The sequence below is a fragment of the Anolis sagrei genome, chromosome 5 (assembly GCF_037176765.1).
Source record: "Anolis sagrei isolate rAnoSag1 chromosome 5, rAnoSag1.mat, whole genome shotgun sequence".
Lineage (NCBI taxonomy): Eukaryota > Metazoa > Chordata > Lepidosauria > Squamata > Dactyloidae > Anolis > Anolis sagrei.
The window spans coordinates 92,658,285-92,685,364 of NC_090025.1; the positions used below are offsets into that span (position 1 = coordinate 92,658,285).

General features: G+C 42.0%; 1 protein-coding gene across 1 annotated transcript in view; it reads left to right on the forward strand.

The window, feature by feature from the left end:
- The first annotated feature begins 3,816 nt into the window (after positions 1-3,816).
- Positions 3,817-27,080, forward strand: part of MCM10 (minichromosome maintenance 10 replication initiation factor) — a 46,344-nt gene continuing 23,080 nt past the window's right edge. The window contains exons 1-10 of the mRNA XM_060778231.2: positions 3,817-3,895; positions 5,486-5,657; positions 6,687-7,019; positions 8,191-8,295; positions 10,600-10,728; positions 12,522-12,693; positions 14,283-14,448; positions 17,148-17,315; positions 21,935-22,051; positions 24,066-24,265. Coding sequence (XP_060634214.2) covers positions 5,651-5,657; positions 6,687-7,019; positions 8,191-8,295; positions 10,600-10,728; positions 12,522-12,693; positions 14,283-14,448; positions 17,148-17,315; positions 21,935-22,051; positions 24,066-24,265 — 1,397 coding nt within the window. The 5' untranslated portion in view covers positions 3,817-3,895; positions 5,486-5,650. The remainder of the gene's footprint in view (positions 3,896-5,485; positions 5,658-6,686; positions 7,020-8,190; positions 8,296-10,599; positions 10,729-12,521; positions 12,694-14,282; positions 14,449-17,147; positions 17,316-21,934; positions 22,052-24,065; positions 24,266-27,080) is intronic.

Consider the following 27,080-nt stretch of genomic DNA (forward strand, 5'->3'; position numbering starts at 1 on the left):
CTTTGTAGCCCCATTTCTTAAGGTTGGCTCTGCATCTTGTGGTGCCAGAGCGCAGTCTGTTCAGCGCCCTCCAAGTCGCCCAGTCTTCTGTGTGCCCAGGGGGAAGTCTCTCATTTAGTATCAGCCATTGGTTGAGTTTCTGGGTTTGAGCCTGCCACTTTTGGACTCTCACTTGCTGAGGTGTTCCAGCGAGTATCTCCATAGATCTTAGAAAACTATTTCTAGATTTAAGTCGTTGACGTGCTGGCTGATACCGAAACGGGATGAGCTGGAGATGTCTCTGCCTTGGTCCTTTCACTATTGGCTGCTACTTCCCGGCAGGTGTCAGGTGGTGCAATACCGGCTAAGCAGTGTAATTTCTCCAGTGGTGTAGGGCGCAGACACCCTGTGATAATGCGGCATGTCTGCTACATGAGGCATTGGAGAACCAAGGAGATCCCCACACAAGAACAATGGCTTCTCAAGATAATACATATTATGAATATGGATAGACTAACACAGTTGTTGAAGGCGAACCAAACGATGAAGATAATACAAACAGATTGGTCCCCGGTAAGGAACTACTTAATCCAAAAAAACTATAAATGGATAATAAATACAGAATGATAACTTTAAAAAAATGATTAGAAAATTGGATCAGATGCAAAAGGGCTAGCCACTTATCTGGAAAATTGACTTATGAGACTCTGAAGCCAAAGATGGAGAGGACTGGAAGCCAGCAGCTTTCTCTACCATCCCTCCACTTCCCCATTTCCCACCCCCCTCCTACCTCCCCTATACCCATTTCCAGGCTGATGTGGCCTCCAAGAAAATGAGTTTTGACACATAAGATGCAGTTCTCCGAAGCGGTTTTCCCAAAGCAATCTATCTATCTATCTATCTATCTATCTATCTATCTATCTATCTATCTATCTATATGCTCTGTGCATAATGAGTACCTTAAAAACAAAAGAACCAATGAACAAAATCACACCAAATTTGGCAACAAAACGTCTCACAACACAAGGAGTGACCATCACGCAAAAAATTATGATTTTGTCATTTGGGAGTTGTAGTTGCTGGGATTTATAGTTCACCTATAATCAAAGAGCATTCTGGACTCCACCAATGATGGAATTGAACCAAACTTGACACACAGAACTCCCCTGACCAACAGAAAACACTAGAAGGGTTTGGTGGGCATTAACCTTGAGTTTTGGAGTTTTGGTTCACCTACATCTAGTGAGCATTGTGGGCTCAAACAATGATGGATCTGGACCAAACTTGGCACGAATACTCAATATGCCCAAATATAAACACAGATGGAGTTTGGGGAAAATAGACCTTGAAATTTGGGAGTTGTAGTTACTGGGATTTATAGTTCACCTACAATCAAGGAGCATTCTGAACCCCACTAATGACAGAATTGGGGCAAACTTCCCACACAGAACCCTCATGACCAACAGAAAATACTGTTTTCTTGTGGTCTTCTGACACCTCCTTGCAACCCCCCCCCCCCCCCAGGGGTCCCAAACCCCAGGTTGAGAAATGCTGCCTTAAAGCCATCCAGTCCAACTCCCTTCACCAGGGCAAGAAAACATAATCAAGCCCTCCTGACAAAGGGCCATCCTGCCATTCACACACACACACATATATCTTCAAGAAGGGAAAAAAGGATGACCCAAACAACTACCGTCCGGTCAGCCTCACGTCAATACCAGGCAAAATTCTGGAAAAGATTGTTAAGGAAGCGGTCTGCAAACACTTAGAAACAAATGCAGCCATCGCTAATAGCCAACATGGATTTATCAAAAACAAGTCATGCCAGACTAATCTGATCTCTTTCTTCGATAGAGCTACAAGCTGGGCAGATGCGGGGAATACCGTGGATGTAGCGTACCTGGATTTCAGTAAGGCCTTCGACAAGGTCCCCCATGACCTTCTGGCAAGGAAACTAGTCCAATGTGGGCTAGGCAAAACTACGGTGAGGTGGATCTGTAATTGGTTAAGTGGACGAACACAGAGAGTGCTCACGAATGTTTCCTCTTCATCTTGGAAAGAAGTGACAAGTGGAGTGCCGCAGGGTTCCGTCCTGGGCCCGGTCCTGTTCAACATCTTTATTAATGACTTAGATGAAGGGCTAGAAGGCATGATCATCAAGTTTGCAGACGACACCAAATTGGGAGGGATAGCCAATAGTCCAGAGGACAGGAGCAGAATTCAAAATGATCTTGACAGATTAGAGAGATGGGCCAAAACTAACAAAATGAAGTTCAACAGTGACAAATGCAAGATACTCCACTTTGGCAGAAAAAATGAAATGCAAAGATACAGAGCGGAGTGCCGCAGGGTTCCGTCCTGGGCCCGGTCCTGTTCAACATCTTTATTAATGACTTAGACGAAGGGCTAGAAGGCAGGATCATCAAGTTTGCAGACGACACCAAATTGGGGGGGGGGGGGGGGATAGCCAATACTCCAGAGGACAGGAGCAGGACTCAAAACGATCTTGATAGATTAGAGAGATGGGCCAAAACTAACAAGATGAAGTTCAACAGGGACAAATGCAAGATACTCCACTTTGGCAGGAAAAACGAAATGCAAAGATAAAAAATGGGGGATGCCTCACTCGAGAGCAGTACGTGTGAAAAAGATCTTGGAGTCCTCGTGGACAACAAGTTAAACATGAGCCAACAATGTGATGTGGCGGCAAAAAAAGCCAATGGGATTTTGGCCTGCATCAATAGGAGCATAGTGTCTAGATCTAGGGAAGTCATGCTACCCCTCTATTCTGTCTTGGTTAGACCACATCTGGAATATTGTGTCCAATTCTGGGCACCACAATTGAAGAGAGATATTGACAAGCTGGAATGTGTCCAGAGGAGGGCGACTAAAATGCTCAAGGGTCTGGAGAACAAGCCCTATGAGGAGCGGCTTAGGGAACTGGGCATGTTTAGCCTGAAGAAGAGAAGGCTGAGAGGAGATATGATAGCCATTATGTGAGAGGAAGCCACAGGGAGGAGGGAGCAAGCTTGTTTTCTGCTTCCTTGGAGACTAGGACACGGAACAATGGCTTCAAACTACAAGAGAGGAGATTCCATCTGAACATGAGGAAGAACTTCCTGACTGTGAGAGCCGTTCAGCAGTGGAACTCTCTGCCCCGGAGTGTGGTGGAGGCTCCTTTTTTGGAAGCTTTTAAACAGAGTCTGGATGGCCATCTGTCAGGGGTGATTTGAATGCAATATTCCTGCTTCTTGGCAGGGGGTTGGACTGGATGGCCCATGACATCTCTCCCAACTCTTTGATTCTATGTGTAGGACAGATGCAGTATCAAAGATTTGAAAGGGAAGGACGATATGTTCCATGTTCCAGAGTAGGCAAACCAGATATCAACACTGGCAAAGAAAGAGCAAGAAATACTGTTTACCCACAAGCATAAAGACATCACATATATTAGAAACCAACACTTTCTCATTACTTTATTTCCCAGATCACCAAATTGGGCCATAGCAACGCATTACAGGGGATTGCTAGTGCTTCATATTTTCTCGCATGTTTTGAGGTTTAATTCCATTCTGAGGCTGATCTCCCATCCAAGTACCATCTAGGACAGACCCAGCTTAACTAAGCTAAGAGGGGATCTCTTGCTAATCAGCAAAAGGGGCATCTCCTTTAAGATCCGCATACACGCCTAGCTCTACTGTCCTGCAAAATGAATCAAGGAAGACCTTCCGAGCATGCGCATTGTGCACCCCGCCCTTCATTCCAGAGACAGAGACGGGCGAGCTGGCGACGCTTCAGCTTCCGGGTTGAATCGGATGGGCGGTGATGGGGGCGGGGCTACGGAGGGTTGGAATTTTGGCGGGTGATTGGGAGGAAGCGAGCAGATGGCGCCAAAGGAGGAGAGAGGAGGAGGAAGGTAAGAAGGCCTGGATAGAAAGGAAGGAAGGAAGGAAGGAAGGAAGGGAGGGAGGGAGGGAGGAAGGAAGGAAGGAAGGAAGGAAGGGAGAAAGGGAGAAAGGGAGAAAGGGAGAAAGAAAGAAAGGATCCCCATTACAGGATTGGAAAAGGATATCATCTGGGTTGCTCCAAAAAGGTGGGGTTCGGTTCTGGGGCTCTGATTTTGGGAGGAAAAAGGGACCACCAAAAAAAGAGGGAGAGACCAAATAATAACAACATTAATCATGATGATCCCCATAATTGTGTAATTAGTTATTTATTCCTTAATAAGTATTCATTATGGATATTGTGTAGATGTGTGTTCTTGTCTATATGCATATTTGTGTTTATATGTGTGTATATGTATGTGTGCATGTGTATATTTGTGTGTGTGTGTGTATATTTGTATGTGTTTGGGTATATATATATAGTAGTAGTAATTTTTATTGATTAGCCCTTAGGCCATATCACAATAAGAAACAGAACAACAAGGCCTGACAAGACCTTATCACACTCCACATAATAAGTTAAAATAAGACACTTATAACAATACAGTAAATAAATATGATAAAACTGATAAACTGATCAATAGGGCTCTACAGGCCAATGGATACTCCACCTCAAACATTCTGGGTTTGAGACTGCCACTTTTGGACTCTCGCTTGCTGAGGTGTTCCAGCGAGGGTCTCTGTAGATCTTAGAAAACTATTACTCCAATCAGCCCTACATATGTGGTTCTCAGACGTATTGTTTTGCTTAAGTACAGAGCTGTTTTATATTATTTTTGGGTCTTGGCCACACATAAAATATGTTGTTCTGATGTGGGATTCCCAATACATTGTCCGTTTGATATATGGACCAAGGTGGAAGTCTCTCACCTTTTGATACAATTTGCAATCAAACAATATGTGTGCTATATCCTCAATTTCAGGTGCCCCGCAGATACAACTCCGTTCATTATAAGGGATGCTGTTAAATCTCCCGTATCTAACCATTGTCTCGAGCTGATCAAATCTGGCTCGAGTGAATACCTCCCTAAGATGTTTTGGTATTTGCATTTTTAGGTAGTTAGCAATTTGAAAGGTACGTTTATATTGACAGCCATTTTAGGTTAGCAGTCTTATTGAGGGTGGCTATATCTTTTTGTGCTTCTATATCCAAAATTCGTTGTATGGCACCCTTTCTTGGATTACACAACTGACAAATTATATAAGAAGTTGTGGGCTTCCTGTCTCCTGCGCCTCAAATGACAAAGTAAGAAAGGGTATATATATGTGTGTATGCGTATGTATGAGTGTGTGTATGGTGTATTTTAGGGGGTTTTTTAGTCCGTTCTGCTGTGGATATTTTAAAAAATATATATTTTAGGGGTGTTGAACACTCGTTGGACTGTTAGGTGTATTGTGTCAAAATTTGGTGTCAATTCGTCCAGTGGTTTCTGAGTTATGTTAATCCCACAAACGAACATTACAGTTTTATTTATGTAGATGTATAATTAACATTTAATAAATATTATTATGATAATAGAAATAATATTTTGCTGTTATTACTTTCATATTCATTTTCTCAGGATTGAGGCCCGAAACAGCTTGCAACTTTAAAAAGTAATACGATTAAAAATACACAGACCTTGGAGTTTGTACCAGTTTCCCAATTTTGGGCGTGAACTCATAACAAAAGACTCTCTAGAAGTCAACAATTCTTTTGTGAAGTGTCTGCTGGTGCAGCTCATGACATGGATGGTAAGTTCTGTACGTATTGTTTAAAACATATTAATTATCCTGTTACCTTTAACACTGTGCTTTTCAGGTACTATGCAAACTTATTTTCTGCTCCTGGAGCCAACAGAAGCAGAGATGGTTTTCAGATTTAGTGTAATAGAATCTAGAATTGGAAGAGTCCACATGGACTATCTAGTCCAACCCCCTGCCATGCAGGAAAAGCACAATCGAAGCACCCCCTACAGATGGCCATCTAGCCTCCATTCAAAAACTTCCAGGGAGCATTAATCACTATAGAAGTGGAGTGTTGTTCAGGTGGAGTTACTGTTATAACTTGGATAATTTGTACAATTTGTTAATTGAATTGCAGTATTTACCATTAAAAATGATAAGTTTCTAATTAAGAAAATGCAAGCTGTTGACAGTGATGTTTGTGATGAGCCACATAGAGCAGCTAACAGGAATCCAGATCAAGTAAAGATTATATAAAACCTGTGTGTGGGTGTATGTATATATATAGTATGAAACGCTTATAATAAGCAGTCTTATTTTAGATTTTCAGTGGCACCTATCTCATGCCAATAAGAAAAAAAAAAGATGACATTCCAACTGAAATGTCATGCTTTTGTAAAAAGCCAACTGCATAGCCAGCTTCTGCTTATGGTTTAAATCTTTTGAATGCTCCCTTTTCCTCCTGTAATATAAACACATCATGTCTTCCACCAGAGATTTTACATGACATGGAATTTTTGCGAATTATAATCTGGCCCGCCAACAGTTTGAGGGACTGTGACCTGGCCCTCTGTTCAAAAAGTTTGCGGACCCCTGTTTTAAACAGTTCAGATGGGATCCTGTCATCTCCTGCTGCCTTGTTGTTAGCAATGCTTCTTAAGGCCCATTCAACCTCACTCCTCGGGATGTCTAGTTCTAATTCATTCACCATGTTATGGTGAATGTTATGGTACTCTAAATACAGTGTTATGTATTTAGATATCTTGTGTTTGGGTTTGTTATAACATTGATCTGGTTTTTTTTTCCATTTCTTTCCAGACAGTGATAGCTTAGACCTGTTGGCCTCCCTCTTGGAGGAGAATGAGGCCACTGCAGAGCCCGTTTCCGGAGAGAAGAGCACAGATAATGTAGCCGTGGCAAGTGATCCTGATGATTATGACAAGCTCTTTGACGAAGAAGATGAAGAGTCCTACACTGAGGAGGTGGAGGGCAAGGAAGAGGAATCCAGTGGCCATGAGGAAAGTGTGGCTGAGTTGTTTGGAGATGTGGGAGACCTCTCAGAAGAGGAACAGGAGAAGGAAACTGTGCCAGGAACACCTCTTTCCTCAGCTGTTGATCAAGCAAAGGAGGCCACCAATCAAGCCCTGCAAGGTTTCTTGAAATGTTGTTATATTTGTAATGGCTGCTCAAATACAAAGCTTTTATAGTAAGCATAACTAGCATTCCAAACAACAGTAGTGCATGGTTGATCCAGGTATTGCTGCCCTTGCAGTTCTCATGCTTCTTTAATATAATTTGATGCTTTAAACAACTTGTGGTCCATGAGTGGCAAAAAGAGAAAAGAATACCTTATTTTGGGCCTGCCAACTTCTGACCTCCATGAAGCATTCTGTAGTCCCTGACAGAAAGAAAAAAGGTTCCTTGTCCCAGTTTAGGTTAGAAGAAGTGCTGGTCTGAAGCAGTGTAAAAACAGTACAGTATTCCCTCACTTATTGTGGGTGTTACATTCCAGAGCCACCCATTCCAGAACCATTCCAGAACCATCGAGTCCACAGAAAGCGAACCACGAAGTAGCAAGGGAAAACTGTATTATGTGATATTACACTATATAACACAATTTTTGTTCTTGAGTTATAGATGTCCTATCCTAATTGGTTCTATCATAAAAACATGGGGAAAGTTTATTAAACTGCAAAAACTTTGTTTTTGTGGGACATCCTGCAGCACATTTCTCTAAAAGTTTTTCAGTGAACATCTTGCAGAGTCTCAACCAAATCCACATAGTTTGTGGCAGCCACAAAAACGAGGTTTCTGGAGTATAAAAAACTACTTTCGAAGTAAGTCCAGCACAATTAAACAGGAATAATATTTTTAAAACAAAATTTTCAAATTACGAAGTGCACATTAGAGCAAATCGTAGTAAATATTTTTTTTGGAAAGCGTTACAACAGATCTAGAATTTGAATCTTCATGTCTTCAGTTTCTTGCTTCCTTTTTATTTTTGCTAACACAGTATGGTCCTCGAATACACAGAGCTGGTATCAGCAATTTCATTTATCAGTGTCCGACAAAATATCTTCTCTAGGCATGTTCTATGTCCACTACAGAAACTCTATGATAATCTTGGGCTGGACGTCCTTCATTTTGGGTTTGGTTTTATCTGCCATTTTCCTTATCTACCTGAAATCCTAGAATGTATCCCCCAGTGAATATGGGGGTTGTACTCGGTTGTGTTTGCTGACTTATAGCTGACAAAGTTTATCTGACCATGTGCTTGGGTATGGTTTTATAATACATGAAATTTATTCTTTTGCTTTCTTAGATGAGTTGAGAAAGTTGCAAGCGCAAATGAAGAAACTGCAGGAACAATTAGAAATGACCGCAATAGCACAACCAGTTACTGCTGGCCCTAGCAGGAAATCTTCTGGTAATTAGGCACTCTGCCTTGTTATTTGTTGAACTTCTTATTCCATGCTTCCACATATAACTTTTCCTTTCAAAATGGGATATTTATGATGTACATCCAAATAGAAGAGTAAAAAAGCAAGAAAGCCAAAGGATTCAAAATGGAATATCTTGGCATCTTGCAATAAAAATGCAGGATATTAAATTTTACTTTTCAGATCATTTCCAAAACAAAGTAAAACATAGCACATATGGGGTGGAAATGTTCCATCACATGTGTGTATAATGTTTTGTTTGAATGCAAACACAGGAGTAGTTCTCAGACTAATATGGGGACAAGTAGTATTTTTTAAAAAAAACATATGCCAGAAATTGATACAAGAATGTGCATGATTTTAATTGATGTTTTAGTAATTGATGTTTTAATGGCAACTGTTATTTGTAATTGTATGTTGTCAGCATCAGATTGCTGAGTCCCCTTCGGGTTTGTGTGTGTGTGTCAGGAGCGACTTGAGAAACTGCAAGTCGCTTCTGATGTGAGAAAATTGGCAGTCTGCAAGGATGTTGCCCGGGAACACCAAGATGTTTGATGTTTTACCATCCTTGTGGGAGGCTTCTGTCATGTCCCCACATGGGGAGCTGGAGCTGACAGGGGGAGCTCAACCCGCTCTCCCAGATTCGAACTGCTGACCTGTCAATCGGCAGTCCTAGCACAAGGGTTTAACCCATTGCGCCACCAGTGGCTCCTACCCTTCGGGATGAGAAAAGCAGGGTACAAATGTGAGAAATAAATGAATACTGTGCACATTGTCTTCAACTGTTTGGAGAGTGATAATATATCCTGTTTCTGGCTGTTCCAACCTCAGTACCGTCCTCCCCCCCCCCCCCCCCGTCCTTAATTAAGGTCTAACCTCACTGTTCGTTCCTTATGATCTCCTCCCTCAGAAATACACTTTTCCACTACTATCTCATCCAGAGTTTTATCATTTTTATCCTGTGCATTTGGCCCACTCATTGTCTTCTATCTCTTTATTATGTTATTTTGCAAATGTTTATTTTATTTTGTTACCTTGTGTATCTTATTTTGGTGTAATTTTTTGTTTCTTTGTATTTTATTTTGATGTATTGTATTTTTGGGCTTGCCTCATGCCCCCATTGGGGAGATAGTGGTGGGGTATAAATAAAGATTATTATTATTATTATTATTATTATTATTATTATTATTATTATTATTATTATTTGAAACACAACAAGATGAGTCCACAACAGACAAGATCACTCTACTGCAGTGGTTCTCAACCTGTGGGTCCCCAGATGTTTTGGCCTTCAACTCCCAGAAATCCTAACAGCTAGTAAACTGGCTGAGATTTCTGGGAGTTGTAGGCCAAAATACCTGGGGACCCACAGGATGAGAACCACTGCTCTACTGGCTGTTGTATTGGCTCACATGTCGGACACTTCTCAAGTTATGAGATGCATTGGGTTGTTATTGCTGTGTCAATATTGTGTATTATGTTTTTGTGGTTTTAAATTGTATATTGTTGATTGTTGTGCCTTTGTTGTAAACCGCGTTGAGTCGCCGTTAGGCTGAGAAACTGCGGTATACAAGTAAAGTAAATAAATAAATAATAAAGAAAGAAATAAGATCGTCCGGAGAGGCTCTGCTCTCGGCCCCGCCTTCGTCACAGGTACGTTTGGCGGGGACGAGAGACAGGGCCTTCTCAGCAGTGGCCCCCGGCTATGGAACGCCCTCCCCAGAGAGATTAAATCTGCTCCCTCCCTCTTAACATTTCGGAAGCAACTCAAAATGTGGCTGTTACACAGAGTAACGGATACAGATAACTGACATAGGAACTGATGACTGACGATGGAACTGGACAATGCTTGACAATAAGGAGACGCCAATGTTGTTTTTATTGTTGTTGTAATTTATGTAATTTTAATGTTTTTAATTGTATTATGATACTATGTATACTGTTTTGTTGGAAACCATCTTGAGTCGCTGATAGGCTTAGAAATGCGGTATACAAATACAGTAAATAAATAAGTGTCTAGGACTGTGTGATGTATCGGCGAATAATGCGTGCAAATCCCATTATTATTATTATTATTATTATTATTATTATTATTATTATTAACTAGAAGGCAGGAGTCACTGGCTCTGATTGCCACTGGCTGAAGCACTTTTCTAAGAATATATACCTACGTATGCTTCCAAAATGTCATGTGAATGTTCAGTCGTATTTAGAATGCCACTGTGTAAATGCCTCTTTAATACGTAAAGGTTAAAATGTATCTTTTAAATATTCTTTATTTTATTGATCAGTTAAATCACCTGCTGCCCTCATAAAAGAACGGAAGCCTCCACAACTTCAAGAATCTCCTTGCTTTTCAGCCCAGCTCAGCAAGCCTTCTTTCCCATCCACCAAAACCCACAAGCCCACTTCGCTTTCTGGTATAGTAGTTAATTTCCTTTTATTTCAAGGGTGATATGCACTTTTGAAGAAAGTTTATACAGTATAAGAATTTTAAATCAGCCATAGGTTTTTAAATCTCTATGTGTTTTGCCTATATGTGAGTTATATTAATTGTATTGCTTATTTGCTTATTGCTTGTTGTTTTTATTGATGTGTTGTTTGGCTTGGCTTCATGTAAGCCGCTCCGAGCCCCCTTGGGAAGATGGTGGTGGGGTATAAATAAAGTATTATTATTATTATTATTATAAAATTCTTTAGGTTCTTGTGGGTTTTTTCGGGCTATAGGGCCATGTTCTAGAGGCATTTCTCCTGACGTTTCGCCTGCATCTGTGGCAAGCATCCTCAGAGGTAGTGAGGTCTGTTGGAATTAGGACAGTGGGTTTATATATCTGTGGAATGACCAGGCTGGGGTGGGGCTAGGAGCTCTTCCCTGCTGGAGCTAGGTGTGAATGTTTCAACTGACCACCATTAGCATTTGAAGGCCTGGCTGAGCCTGGGAAAATCCCCTGTTGAGAGGTGTTAAGATGTGCCTGGTTGTTTCCTCTCTGCTGTTTTGCTGTTGTAATTTTAGAGTTTTTTAATACTGGTAGCCAGATTTTGTTCATTTTCATGGTCTCTTCCTTTCTGTTGAAATTGTCCACATGCTTGTGGGTTTCAATGGCTTCTCTGTGTAGTCTGACATGGTGGTTGTTGGTGTGGTCCAGCATTTCTGTGTTCTCAAATAATATGCTGTGTCCAGGCTGGTTCATCAGGTGCTCTGCTATGGCTGACTTCTCTGGTTGAAGTAGTCTGCAGTGCCTTTCATGTTCCTTGATTCGTGTTTGGGCAATGCTGCGTTTGGTGGTCCCTATGTAGACTTGTCCACAGCTGCATGGTATACGGTAGACTCCTGCAGAAGTGAGAGGATCCCTCTTGTCCTTTGCTGAACGTAGCATTTGTTGGATTTTCTTGGTGGGTCTGTAGATTGTTTGTATGTTGTGTTTCCTCATCAGCTTCCCTATGCGGTCAGTGGTTCCCTTGATGTATGGCAGGAACACTTTTCCTCTGGGTGGATCTTCATCTTTACTCTCGTGGCTTGTTCTTGTACAGACCTCACTACCTCTGAGGATGCTTGCCATAGATGCAGGCGAAACGCCAGGAGAAATGCCTCTAGAACATGGCCCTATAGCCCGAAAAAACCCACAAGAACCTAGTGATTCCAGCCATGAAAGCCTTCGACAATACTATATTCTTTCTTTTAAAAATAAAGCATGGCATTTTATGATTTCTTCAAGAACACTATCAAATGATTTTGACTGTTGTATCCTACCTTGAGCCATAAGGAGAGGCAGGCAACTGTAACAATTTGTATAGTTATATTGTTATTGTTGTTACTATTAATATAAATTTTACCAATACAGATTGCATACTGATGCACACAGTGCACAGCATGTTTTGAAACTAGGAACCTGCTCACTGCTGTTCATAGTGGTTAATTTCCTAGAAAAGGCTCAAAAGCGGTATTTGGTGTTGCATTAATTGTGGGGCTTTTGTTTTATGATCAAAGGGGTTTTTGGTTAAAATCTTATGATAGCTGTTAATTTCGGAAAGGTATCCTGCAATTGTGACATGTGATTAATTGCAGCTTTAAAAGTCTCTTGTGCAAAATTAGCTCTGTGAGCAACTATCAATGGATTCTCTACTCTTGATATAATTTTCCATTTCTTATGTATGCTCTTATATTTGGGCTACTATGTGACTCTTTGGTTCTTCTTTTCCTTCTTCAACTTAGGGAATCAAAGCCAGGTTTCAAAGCCAGCTCCAGGTTTGTCATCTCAGCCTCCCAAATCTGTTTCTGGGAATAGACTCAATGTCAACGTCAGTCAGAGAACTCCAGTGCCAAAGAGTTCCAGCGTAAATAATAATGACGTCTCCTTGGAAATCTACTCAGGGCTAAGGTTAAGGTCAGTAAGCTTTGTGGGGAAATGATTGAATTTGCTGTTTTGATATAATGTATGGTCTAAGAACAAAATAGGGCAAGCAAAATAACGAGGCCACTAATTTGTGAAGAGTTTGTAAAGGAGCCACCACTTTGTAAGGGTTTATTAATTTGATAGCGTACCTCAGGGGTCCTCAAACTAAGGCCCGGGGGCCGGATACGGCCCTCCAAGGCAATTTACCCGGCCCTTGCTCAGGGTCAACCTAAATCTGAAAGACTTGAAAGCATACAACAACAACAATCCTATCTCATCAGGCAATTGCAGGCCCACACTTCCCATTAAAATACTAATAAGGTTATATTTGTTAAAATTGTTCTTCATTTTAATTATAGTATTGTTTTAGTTGTTTTTGTTTGTTGGTTGGTTGGTTTTTTGCATTACAAATAAGATGTGTGCATAGGAATTCGTTCATGTTTTTTTCAAATTATAATCCGGCCCTCCAACAGTTTGAGGGACTGTGACCTGGCCCTCTGTTTAAAAGGTTTGAAGAACCCTGGCGTAGCTAATAGCTAGTAATATTGAGTTGGTCTTTCTTTAATGCGTAGCGTGACTTAACTTGGACAGGAATTGTAACAGAGACCGGGTTTTAGAAAAAAACAGTAACATGTTTATTGAAATGTAGAAGGAGCATGATGGTTTCAATGTAACTTAACTCTTAGAGGCACATATCTTCATAGGTTACATTTATAATGTTTCTCAAACAGCTCTGGAAAGGACTCTTCCTTCCACTAAACAGGTTTCAAACTTATTTTTCTTCAAACTGTGTTTCTTTCCTTAATAGGTTACTTCAGTTACAAGCTTATTCTTTCTTTGTGATGTTTCTGTTGCAATAGAGATTCTCACTGGTTTCTCTCACCCTTTCTCTCATACACTATTAATATAAATAAGCCAACTCGACTTATCTAAACTATTCAGGCTAAAAAAAAAAAACCTTCCTGATTCTCCCTACTATAGAATCAGCCTCTCCTACAGTTCCCAGACTGTAGACTAACTTACTGGTTCTCACTACTAAAGATCCAGCCACTCCTGCAGCTCACAGACTGCAGACTAACTGTTTTAAAATGGCTGCCCTGTCAAGTGGCAGTTGGCTCTGCCCCTGTTTCCATGGTAACCCAACTCAACATGAGCTGAGCTGGCTACCATCCCCCCTAGTTATGCAACTTTAAATATTTACCCTTTAAAACATCTATCTATAATTATACATAACTGCAAGTTAAACATTTCCATTTCACCACAGAAATCTACTCAGGGCTAAGGTTAAGGTCAGTAAGCTTTGTGGGAAAATGGTTAAATTTGCTGTGTTAAAACAATGTGTGGTCTAAGAACAAAATAGGGCAAGCAAAATGCAGGGAAGAGAGGTGTTGCAAACATTATGCACCAGAAAAAGTTAATGGAATGGAATGTATATCATAATACGGTGACTAATAATTAGATAATACTCACTTGTTGCCCCAATGAAGGTTGCTTAAGTTGGTTTCCTCCAACTTGGTGGATGTATGGTGAAAGTTTCCCTCATTTTGTCTCTAACAATCTTCTCTTTGTTTTTAATGTAGAAAACCTCGTGTATCCTCAGTTGAGATGGAAAGAAAGATGTCAGGCCGGAAGTTTATTAGACTTTCTCAATTACAAGACAAACTTACTTCAGTGAATCTGGAGGAAACAGACTGGGTGACATTTGGAATTATAATAAAGAAAATCACTCCTCAGAGCTCCAATAATGTATATAATTTTTTGATTTTCTTTTTTCTACTAGAGTGAAAATAGGTTTCTGCATATGTCATTTGTTGTCTTCATACTCTTGTTTTAAAATATTTGCTCCAGTATTCATTCTTGCATAGCTTTGCAAGCCTGTCATGCTGTGGCATTGCTCTTTTATGTATTAATCAGATCAAGAATTTGAGGCCAGCATCATAATCAAATATCAGGACTCTCTGACATACATACAAGCATACTTTTCCAATATTGTAATTTAGGGTAGACCCAAATTGGCTACAAGAGATATTTAAAATCATATTACAGTTAGATCCAACATGATTTTTTGGACTTCCAAATAATGAATTTGAAGTCAGTGCATTATATGATTATTGCAGCAAGACTACTCTGTGCACAAAAATGGAAATCTAAAGAAGTACCCCTAAAAGAAAATTAGATTACTAAAGTTTTAGAACTGGCAGAAATGTACAAGTTATATTGCTTGATTAAGATCTTTTTCATACAATAATACATTTTTATTATGTATAATGAAAAAAGAAATGTTAAAAAAAGCCGACAAGTTTTGAAGATGGGAAAGGAATTAGGATAATAAGGTAGAATGAAGAAACTATCTAAAATGATAGCTTGGTGGGTTTATAGCATTTTTTTCACTGTGTCTTTGAGGTAGAATGTCTATTTTAATCTTTGTATTGTTGCCCCCGGTGGCGCAGTGGGTTAAAGCACTGAGCTGCTGAGCTTGTTGATCGAAAGGTCGCAGGTTTGATTCCGGGGAGCTGCGTGAGCTTCCTCTGTCAGCCCTAGCTTCTACCAACCTAGCAGTTCGAAAACATTCAAATGTGAGTAGATCAATAGGTACCGCTCCGGCGGGAAGGTAACGGCGCTCCATGCAGTCATGCCGGCCACATGACCTTGGAGGTGTCTACGGACAACGCCAGCTCTTCAGCTTAGAAATGGAGATGAGCACCACACCCCAGAGTCAGACATGTCTGGACTTAATGTCAGGGGACAACCTTTACCTTTACCTATTGTTGAAGGCTTTCATGGCCGGAATCACTGGGTTGTTGTAGGTTTTTTCAGGCTATATGACCATGTTCTAGAGGCATTCTCTCCTGACGTTTCGCCTGCATCTATGCATCTTTACTTCTGAGAATGAATGCCTCTAGAACATGGCCATATAGCCCCAAAAAACCTACCCATTTTAATCTTTTATTATTTTGATCATTGTTTTTCAATGGAGAGTGGGAGATACTACTTTAAATTGATGAATATAGCAATATAAATTTAGAGGGGGAAATTATTGTTTTTTTATAAATTATATGATAATATTTATATTACTGAAAAAATATATAATTTAGGATGGACAGGGTTTCATTTGCTGTGGTTAGACAATAGAGCATTGGAAACCTTTTCTGATCTCCTGCATTTAGATATCTAAACTACAAAACCTAATTCTTTTATGCATCTCCCAGCGTTAATGTGAAAATTTGATAGCATGACTCTTATACAGAAATGTGAATCAATTTGCAACATGTTACAGCATTCAGTGTATCTGCTTTGTATAGTGGGAATGCAATTTTTTTGTCGTGTCAGGAGTGACTGCAAGTTGCTCCTGGTGTGAGAGAATTGGCTGTCTGCAAGGACGTTGCCCAGGGGACGCCTGGATGATTTTGATGTTTTTATCATCCTTGTGGGAGGCTTCTCTCATGTCCCTGCATGAGGAGCTGGAGCTGATAGAGGGAGCTCATCCGCCTCTCCCCGGATTCGAACCTGTGACCTTTCGGTCTTCAGTCCTGCCGGCATAGGGCTTTAACCCACTGCGCCACCGGGGCAATCATAAAGACACTTAGGCCCCCTATACACTGCCATATAAAATGCAGAGTATCTGCTTTGAACTGGATTATATGGTAGTGTAGGCTCATAATCCAGTCCAAAGCAGATAATGTTGATTAAATGGCAGTGTAGAAGGGGCCTTGTGGGCAAGTAATTATCACTGAAAGTAGTTGTAGTTACTTCCAAGTAAGCATACCTATGACTGTGTTATATCCTTCCAGACAGATAGCATCATATAAATAGTGTTATACCATTGGCAGTGGTAATTATTTTATGGATATTTATTTATTGTGTCAGGAGCGAACCAAAACAGTTGTATTGCATTAAAAACAAACAAAACAAAACACAAAGTTTGCAGACTTTGTATTCTATTAAATGTCCTTTGACCAGTAGCTGGCCACTTGGAGTGCTTCTGGTGTTGCTGCAAGAAGATCCTCCATTGTGCATGTGGCAGGGCCCAGGTTGCATTGCAGTAGGTGGTCTGTGGTCTGCTCTTCTCCACACTCACATGTCATGGATTCCACTTTGTAGCATCATTTCTTAAGGTTGGTTCTTCATCTCGTGGTTCCAGAGCACAGTCTGTTCAGCACGTCCCAAGTTGCCCAGTTTTCTGTGTGCCCAGGAGGGAGTCTCTCATTTGGTATCAGCCATTGATTGAGGTTTTGGGTTTGAACCTGCCACTTTTGGACTCTTGCTTGCTGGGGTGTTCCAGCGAGTGTCACTATTTCTTGATTTAAGTCGTTGGCATGCTGGCTGATCCCCAAATGGGGTGGGCCGCAGATGTCACTGCCTTGATCCTTTCACTATTTTATGGGTGATCCAAACAAAGAAATCCTGCTGTTCTCATCAGCTCAATTTGTCTGTGTCTCTTCTAGGGGAAAACATTCAGCATCTGGCGGTTGAATGACCTGCGTGACTTCAGTCGCTGTGTCTCATTGTTTCTGTTTGGGGATGTTCACAAGGAGCACTGGAAGACAGACCAAGGCATGGTCATAGGACTGCTCAATGCCAATCCCATGAAACCAAAAGAAGGATCAGATGAGGTAGATATGACTCCATTGGAGGTGGGGGGGGGGGGGGGGGCGGTGCAGAAAAGCCCTGTAACTGCTACAAAATGATATTTTCATAGCATTTACACAATGGGTCTTTTTAGTAAGCGTTACTTCAGAGAGAAATAAGACTTCTTTTGCCTTTTGTTTCTTCTTAGACAACCACTTCTTAGCTGCAGTATTGTTACATGGGAAGCCTACAGAATTCTTTTCTTTACTTAGAGGTCCTTTTAAAGATGGAGGCTGATCTCTTGATAGCAACTCAGCACTGGAACTTTGGGTCCCATATGTGATGAAACTGAAATATATAAAACTAGCTGTACCCTGCCACGCTTTGCTGTGGCCTATAGTCAATCTTTTCATAGTAGAGGTAGATATCTCGTCTATTATGAAAGAGAGGTACCTTCTCTCTTTCCTTCATTCCCTCCCCCTTTCTTCCTTTGCCTCCTTTCTTCCTTCCATGTTTCCTTCCTTCTTGCACTTTTTTTTGCTGTGGCCTACCTTCCCTCTTTCTCTCCTTCTTTCCCTCCTTCCTTCCTTCCTATCTTTCCTTCTCCTCTTCCTTCTCTATCTCTTTCCTTCCTTCCCCCTTTTTCTTGCTCTTCTGCTGTCTCTCTTTTCTTTTTTCTCTTCCTTCTATCCTTCCCTCTCTCTTTCTCTACATCTTCCCCCTTCCTTCACTCCTTATTTCCTTCCTTCATTCCCTTTTTTCTTTCCTCCTCTCCTTCCTTCTTTCCCCTTTTTCTTTCCCTCCCTCTTTCTCTCATTTCTTTCTTCTCTACCTCTTTCCTCCCTTCCCCCTTTTTCTTTCTTTTCTGGTGTCTCCCTTATCTTTCCTTCCATTTTTCCTTTTCTTCTTTCTTCTTTCTCTTACTTTCCTTCCTTCCCCTTTGTCTTCCCAACTTATCTCGAGAGGTGGGTCTGAGGCCTACCTGGCGGGGTTGTCGTGTTGGGGAAGGCCCTGAAGGGAGGCAGGCCTCTCTTTCTCTCTCTCTCTCTCCCTTCATTCTGCTGGCGCCGCTGATGTCACTGCCCCGCGCCCTGTCGGCGGCGGGAAGCGTGCGGGGCTTTGAGGCGGCATGAGCAGGGTAAGAGGGAGGAGGGGGGGATGGGATGGGTTTTGACGGTGCGGGAAGGGGACGGGGGGGGAAGGTGTGTGATGTGTGTGTGTGTGTGTGTGTGTGTGTGTGTGGGCAGCGGAAGCGTGCCGGGCTTGGAGGCGGCGTGAGCAGGGTAAGAGGGAGGAGGGGGAGGTGGGATGGGTTTTGACGGTGCGGGAAGAAGGCGGGGGGAAGGTGCGTGTGTGTGTGTGTGTGTGTGGGCGGCGGAAGCGTGCCAGGCTTGGTTGCGTGTTTGTGGTGATGTTTTAGTTCCGGGCGGGGCGAGGGAGGGCCGTCCGTCTCGGGAGTGGAGCGCGGCTGGAAGGGAGGGAGGGAAGTGCGGAGGGTGCATTGGCCGTTCGGCCATGTTGGACGCCCCTAACAAATTTATAGATATAGATAAAATAAATCTGTGGCTGTAAAACCAGGAAAAAAAATCCCAGCTCAAGCTGAGGTCAGTTGAAGGGTGGTTCGTGTACAGAAGATTTACAGTATTAAAACCAGCACAGAAAGCTCCAATAGAAACTCACAACATGTCATAAAGTGGCATTTGAAATGACAGAAAGAGGGGGTTGCTTATCCTTATGCTAATATTTCACAGAAGACAGCTGAGGTTCACTATTCATTCCACATTGACTGGTACGAAACTTAGCTTTTTTTGACACAGAAAGAAGGTCCAATGCTAAACTAAAAGAGGCAGATTAGGATGTTTTTCTTTCAATATTTATTCAAATGTATTTATTTCAATAAGCAAATAATAAACAAAAAGTAAAACCTACAATAAATAAAGCTAGAAGCAGAGTATAGCATCAGTATATGTGTGTGTGTGTGTGGGTGCACATTTATTTATTTATTTGCTACATTTGTATACCGCCCTTCTCAGCCCAGAGGCAACTCGAGGCGGTTTACAGTTGGCAATCAATGCCCCACAAAATAAAATATAGTCAAAACATTACATATAATATAAACCATATAAAAGCAATAAAACAATTAAAACCATCAAGTACAAGTCCTCAACGTCGCATGGTTAAAATCCTTTTCCGTCACATCGTCCAATCGTTTTGTAAGTCTCAATTAATCAGTTATACTGCGTCTGCAAATGCCTGCTCAAACAGCCAGGTTTTATCTCTCTTTTGAAATGTTAGGATGGAGGGGGCCAATCTAATATCCCTAGGGAGGGCGGTCCATAGCCCGGGAGCCACCGCTGAGAAGGCCCTGAGTCTCATTCCCGCAAATCGAATCTGCTAAGAAGGCGGGACCGAGAGCAGGGCCTCTCCATACGATCTTAAGCATCTAGATCAGGGGTCCTCAAACTTTTTAAACAGAGGGCCAACTCACAGTCCCTCAAACTGTTGGAGAGCCAGATTATAATCTATACACATAATAAAAGTGAAAATCTGTATGTGGCACAGGTTTCTGTTCACACAGACAGCCTCCAGACTCCACAAATAGGCTATTGTTTCCAGTGCTGAAAAGACAGCAAGTCACTCTCTCGAAGGACATTGCAGGTTATAGCAAGCACATCCCAGTGTTCCTTTCTCTCTTCATTTGCATGACCCCATCCACTGCTTCTCCCTTATCCTGTTCCAACCCTTTCCTATGGCACACAGCAGAGGAATCGATCAGCAACTGAACATACTGGAGAGGTTTAGAGAGAATTCACAATGATTTATAGGAATTGTAGGGACTGGGATGCATAGTTCACCTGCAATCTAAGAGAACTCTGAACTGCACCAATGATGGACCTGGAACTCACTTGGCACACAGACCCACCATGGGCAATTGTCCATACTTGCAGAGTTTTGGGGTGATTACCTTGAGAGTTGTAGTTCACCCTTATCCAGAGAACAGTGATCTCAGCCAACGATATATCGGGACCAAACTTGACACACAGAACCAACATGGCCAATTGTGCATACTGGCTGAGCTTGGGGGTGATTGCCCTGGGAATCTGGGAGTTGTAGTTCACCCCTACCTAGATATTCACTGAATCCAGCTGCTGTCGGATCTGGGCCAAACTTGGCACACAGATCCAACATGGCTAGCTTTAAGTAATGGCAGCGTTTGGGAATGACTGACCCGCAATTCTGGAAATTGTCGTTCACCCACATCCTTATGCATTTTCTAATGGGAGCACTCATTAAAAAACAAAAAGACTTTTTTCCTAATAAATTGCATTACACATTACCAAACTGATATTACCAAACTTCACAAAACAAACAATGCCTTCTCAAATAACTCGGGCACCGCCGGGTCCCCAAGCTAGTTTGAAAGAAATATGAATGAATTCCTATGCACACTGCACATATTTTATTTGTAGTGCAAAAATACTTTAAAACAATACAATAATTCAAATGAAGAACGATTTTAACAAATATAAACTTATTAGTATTTCAGTGGGAAGTGTGGGACTGCTTTTGGCTGATGAGATAGGATTGTTGTTTTTGTGTGCTTTCAAGTCATTTCAGACTTAGGTTGACCCTGAGCGAGGGCTGAGTAAATGACCTTGGAGGGCCATATTTGGCCCTCGGGCCATAGTTTGAGAACCCCTGATCTAGATGGTTCATAGGGGAGATGCGTTTGGACAGGTAAACTGGGCCAGAATCATTTAGGGCTTTAAAGGCTAAAGCCAGCACTTTGAATTGTGCCCAATAGCAAACTGGCAGCCAGTGGAGCTGGCACATGCATGTTGGAAAAAAAACGAAACACCTAGCACAGTTTCTAAAACCCTGAGCTGTTAATATACTGAGAATTGTAATAATGGTATGGTAGTAACCCTATTGCTATTGTATAGTTTTTGTAAACAATATTATTATTCATTGGCAATGGCAGTGACTACCTGTGAGTAGTCTCTGCCCTAAGAAAATCTTATGGAGAATGTATAAGGTTGCTATAAGTCAACAGATGACTTCAAGACATATATTACATTTTTATTATAACAATTAATTAAAAAAATACTCCCATATAACAGAGAGGAAACAACCAGGCACATCTTAACACCTCTCAGCAAGAGATTTTCCCAGGCTCAGGCAGGCCTTCAAATGCTAATGAAGGTGGTGAGTTGAAACATTCACACCTAGCTCCAGCAGGGAAGAGCTCCTTGCCCCACCCCAGCCATTCCACAGATATATAAACCCATTGTCCTAATTCCAACAGACCTCACTACCTCTGAGGATGCTTGCCATAGATGCAGGCGAAACGTCAGGAGAAATGCCTCTAGAACATGGCCCTATAGCCCGAAAAAACCCACAAGAACCTACTCCCATATAGGCTCTGTGTGATGGCTATAATGGAGGTTGCCAAGAAGAAAAATCATTTTTCTTGATAGCCAAATAAATATTTTCTTGCCTTAATAAATAAATCATACAATCATAGAATTGGAAGAAACCACAAGGGTCATCCAGTCCCCTACCATGACAGGAATGTGCTGCGTTTTAAAATTATGGCCCTTGATCCAGGAAAAGACAACATGGAGACAGATCTCCTGATTTTGTGATCTGTATTTTATGGCAGGTTTGTGTGTCAGTTGATCATGCCCAGAAAATCTTGATTTTGGGAGAGGCCATGGACTTGGGAACCTGCAAGTCTAGGAAGAAGAATGGAGAACTCTGTACACAGCTGGTTAACCTGGTATGTATATCTCACTCAGCGTTATGTTGCTTCTTGGCATGAAAGAAGTTAATAATTCATAGTGATATTTCTCAGAATATATAGCCCAAATTTATGAAGGATTTATTTGTCGTGTCAGGGCAACCAGTCAATTGTATTACATTTCTAACAGAGCAAAACAAACAAACAGACAAGATACAAAATTTGCAAGTTTGGCAGTTAAATGTCCTTTGACCAGTATCTGGCCACTTGGAGTGCTTCTGGTGTTGCTGCAAGAAGGTCCTCCATTGTGCATGTGACAGGGCTCAGGTTGCATTGCAGCAGGTGGTCAGTGGTTTGCTCTTCTCCGCACTCACATGTCGTGGATTTCACTTTGTAGCCCCATTTCTTGAGGTTGGCTCTGCGTCTCGTGGTGCCAGAGCGCAGTCTGTTCAGCGCCTTCCAAGTCACCCAGTCTTCTGTGTGCCCAGGGGGGAGTCTCTCATTTGGTATCAGCCGTTGGTTGAGGTTCTGGGTATGAGCCTGCCACTTTTGGACTCTCGCTTGCTGAGGTGTTCCAGCGAGTGTCTCTGTAGATCTTAGAAAACTATTTTTAGATTTAAGTTGTTGACGTGCTGGCTGATACCCAAACAAGGGATGAGCTGGAGATGTCTCTGCCTTGGTCCTTTCACTATAGGCTGCTACTTCCCGGCGGATGTCAGGTGGTGCAATACCGGCTAAGCAGTGTAATTTCTCCAGTGGTGTAGGGCACAGACACCCTGTGATAATGCGGCATGTCTTATTAAGAGCCACATCCACTGTTTTAGTGTGGTGAGATGTGTTCCACACTGGGCGTGCGTACTCAGCAACAGAGTAGCATAGCGCAAGGGCAGATGTCTTCACTGTATCTGGTTGTGATCCCCAGGTTGTGCCAGTCAGCTTTCGTATGATATTGTTTCTAGCACCCACTTTTTGCTTGATGTTCAGGCAGTGCTTCTTGTAGGTAAGAGCATGGTCCAGAGTGACTCCCAGGTGTTTGGGTGTGTTGCAATGCTCCAGTGGGATTCCTTCCCAGGTGATCCTCAGAGCTTGGGATTTATGAAGGCTGAAGGCGCTCAAATTGGTGGAGAGCACCTTGGTGGAGAGCGACTAATTAAGAAATTAATTGAAGTGAAGAAATTGCTCACCCAGCATTTGGCCAAAGGTCAAATGCATAATTCTTTGACTGAAAAATCACTATTTAGATCAATCTTTCTTCCAAATTTTGGCTTCACAGTGACCTTCAGCAGCCTATTGTTGCCACTCTTCTCTTCCTTTATCTTTCTTGCACATAGAATCATAGAAGAAGAAGAAGTTTATTTTTCTACCCCACCTCCATCTCCTTGAAGGGACTCGGGGTGGCTTACATGGGGCCCAAGCCCAAGGCAGAATACAATTAAAAACAAAGCAAAAACAATTAAGACAACATAAAACAACGTAAAACAACATAACAATAATAGCTAGCAACAAAAATAACAGCAGACTAGGAGAGGGGGAGGAAGGACCACTACATGAACTAGTTAAAGGATAAGTGATTTAGTAAGGTGTATAACAATGTATAACGACATAGGAAATATCATGGAAACAGAGTAAATTAACAGGATTGGTTAATATAGTAGAGGACATCACATTGAATGACAATTCAAGTCATGATGCAGGTCATTTGTCATAGAGTTGAGAGCACATGGACCTTGGACTTTGTGCCTCGTTGAAGTCTGGGATTGAAACCCTTCAGATGTGTATAACCTCTCTCAGTTGAGAGATCTATGTACAGACTTTTCTATACTTCCAACATAGTTTAAACGTCCTTATTATATCATTGTAAATTTGCATTTTTATGGTTTCTATAGACCGAGAAGAGGCAACAGGTTTTTGTTTGCTAGGAAAGAAGCTTCCTGGCAACCTTACCATTTCTGCACAGCTCCTACATTGTTTATTTACATTTCATAGCATACTTTGATTGGTCAGATGACTTTGTGGCTTCATCCTGCCTGTCTTTTTCCCTTTCTTCCTTCAGAATGAATGCGAGTATTGCCAGTATCATGTTCAATCCCAGTACCGAAAGCTCAGTTCAAAGCGAGCAGATCTTCAGTCAACTTTCTCTGCTAATCGGGCTCCAAAACGGACAGCAAAGAAGAACCCTGGCTTAAAAGAAAGACTTTGTCAGGATGGATTTTACTACGGAGGCGTCTCCTCAGCTGCCTATGTAGCTTCTGTGTAAGAGAATTGATATCTCCCATACCGTTTTGTAGGTGTTCTCTTCTTGAAGGATTTATCATCTAATATGCCCTTCTACACTGCCATATAAAATCCAGATTATCTGTTTTGAACAGGATTATATGGCAGTGTAGACTCATATCATCCAGTTCAAAGCAGATGATGTGGATTATCTACTTGGGTAATCTGAATTATATGGCAGTGTCAAAGGGGCCTTAATCTAAATACAGCTTGTAGGTATACTATAAGTATTTTACACCTATAGTAACTGCCACTGCCATCTCATTTGTTGTTGTTAATTCGTTCATGCATTTCCGACTCTTCATGACCTCATGGACCAGCCCATGCCAGAGCTCCCTGTCAGCCGTCACCACCCCCAGCTCCTTCAAGGTCAATCCACTTCAAGGATGCATCCATCCATCTTACCCTTGGTTGGCCCCTTTTCCTTTTTCCTTCCATTTTCCCCAGCATCATTGTCTTCTCTAAGCTTTCCTTTCTTCTCATGATGTGGCCAAAGTACTTCATCTTGGCCTCTACTATTCTTCCCTCCAATGAGCAGCCGGGCCTTATTTCCTGGAGGATGGACTGGTTGGATCTTCTCGCAGTCCAAGGCACTCTCAGAACTTTCCTCCAGCACCACAGCTCAAAAGCATCTATCTTCCTTCGCTCAGCCTTCCCTATGATCCAGCTCTCACATCCATAGGTGACTCTGGGGAATACCATTGCTTTAACTGTCATCTCATAGGGAGCAAATATTGTTGAATTGCATTTTTTGATGAGACAAAGTTGTGGGACATTAAAAAAATCTGGCACTCTACTCCCATGCCTCTGGTATCATATTAAGAGTTATAATCAAGTACCTCTAGAGCAGTGGTTCTCAACCTCCCTAATGCCGTGACCCCTTAATACAATTCTCATGTTGTGGTGACCCCCAACCATAACATTATTTTGTTGCTACTTCACAACTGTAGTTTTGCTGCTGTTATGAATCGTCACGTAAGTATCTGATATGCAGGATGTATTTTCATTCACTGGACCAAATTCGGCACAAATGCCTGATACGCCCAAATTTTAATTCTAGTGGGATTGAAGGGGAGATTGATGCTGTCATTTGGGAGTTGTAGTTGCTGAGATTCATAGTTCACATACAATCAAAGAGCATTCTGAACTCCACCAACGACTGAATTGAACCAATCTTGGCACACAAAACTCCTATGACCAACAATAAATGCTGGAAGGGTTTGATAGGCATTGACCTTGAGTTTTAGGATTGTAGTTCACTTTATACAGAGAGCACTGTGGACTCACACAATGATGGATCTGGACCAAACTTGGCACAAATACTCAACATGCCCAAATGTGAATACTGGAAGAGGTTAGAGAAAATAGACCTTGACATTTGGGAGTTGTAGTTGCTGGGATTTATAGTTCACCAAACAATCAAAGAGCATTCTGAACTCCAATAATGAGAGAATTGGGCTAAACTTCCTACACAGAACCCCCATGACCAATAGAAAATACTGTGTTTTCTGATGGTCTTTGGTGACCCCCCTGATACCCCCTCGTGACCCCCCCAGGGGTCCTGACCCCCAGGTTGAGAAACACTGCTCTAGAGACACTAGATGACACGAATAGAAAGGCCTGTCTCCACTACCAATACCCTGTTCTCAAATTCACCAGGATTCAAGTCTGGTAATGGGAGGGGCAGCTGAATGGTGAGTGAAGGTAGATGACAGATGCAAATGAGGCATGGGGGCAGCCGCCCTGAGTCCCCCTTTCGGGGTAGAGAAGGGCAGGGTACAAATATTTGAAATAAATAATAATAAATAGCTGCAGACATAGGCTGATTTGGACTGGTATTAAACAAGAGCTCCATAGGAAAGGTACATTTGACATGGGATAGAACTTAAGAAGAACATGAAAAAGCTTCAATTAGTATTATTAAACATCAAAAAAACCAAGATTATGGCGACAAGAATGATTGACAACTGGAAAATAGAGGGAGAAATTGTGGAGGCCGTGACAGACTTTGTATTTCTAGGCGCAAAGATTACTGCAGATGCAGACTGTGGCCAGGAAATCAGAAGACGCTTCCTTCTTGGGAGGAGAGCAATGTCCAGTCTCGATAAAATAGTAAAGAGTAGAGACATCAGATTGGCAACAAAGATCCGCCTAGTCAAAGCCATGGTATTCCCTGTAGTAACCTATGGATGTGAGAGCTGGACCTTAGGGAAGGCTGAGTGAAAGAAGATCGATGCTTTTGAGCTGTGGTGTTGGAGGAAAGTTCTGAGAGTGCCTTGGATTGCGAGAAGATCCAACCAGTCCATCCTCCAGGAAATAAAGCCCGACTGCTCACTGGAGGGAAAGATACTAGAGACAAAGTTGAAGTACTTTGGCCACATCATGAGGAGACAGCAAAGCCGAGAGAAGACAATTATGCTGGGGAAAGTGGAAGGCAAAAGGAAGAGGGGCCGACCAAGGGCAAGATGGATGGATGGCATCCTTGAAGTGACTGGACTGACCTTGAAGGAGCTGGGGGTGGTGACGGCCGACAGGGAGCTCTGGCGTGGGCTGGTCCATGAGGTCACGAAGAGTCGGAGACGACTGAACGAATGAACAACAACAGTATTATTAGAGCTTGGTGGACTCCAAATTCCTCTAACCGGCAAATGTGTAACTCAAAGTAACATTACATACTACGTATCAAAGTACTAGTCCCAGGACCAGTGCTAACTGGTCCGTGGCAAGTTTTTATCCCATCTAGAAAATACTGAACTGAGGCAGGTGCCTGTTGCAAATTGCTAAACTGCTTTCC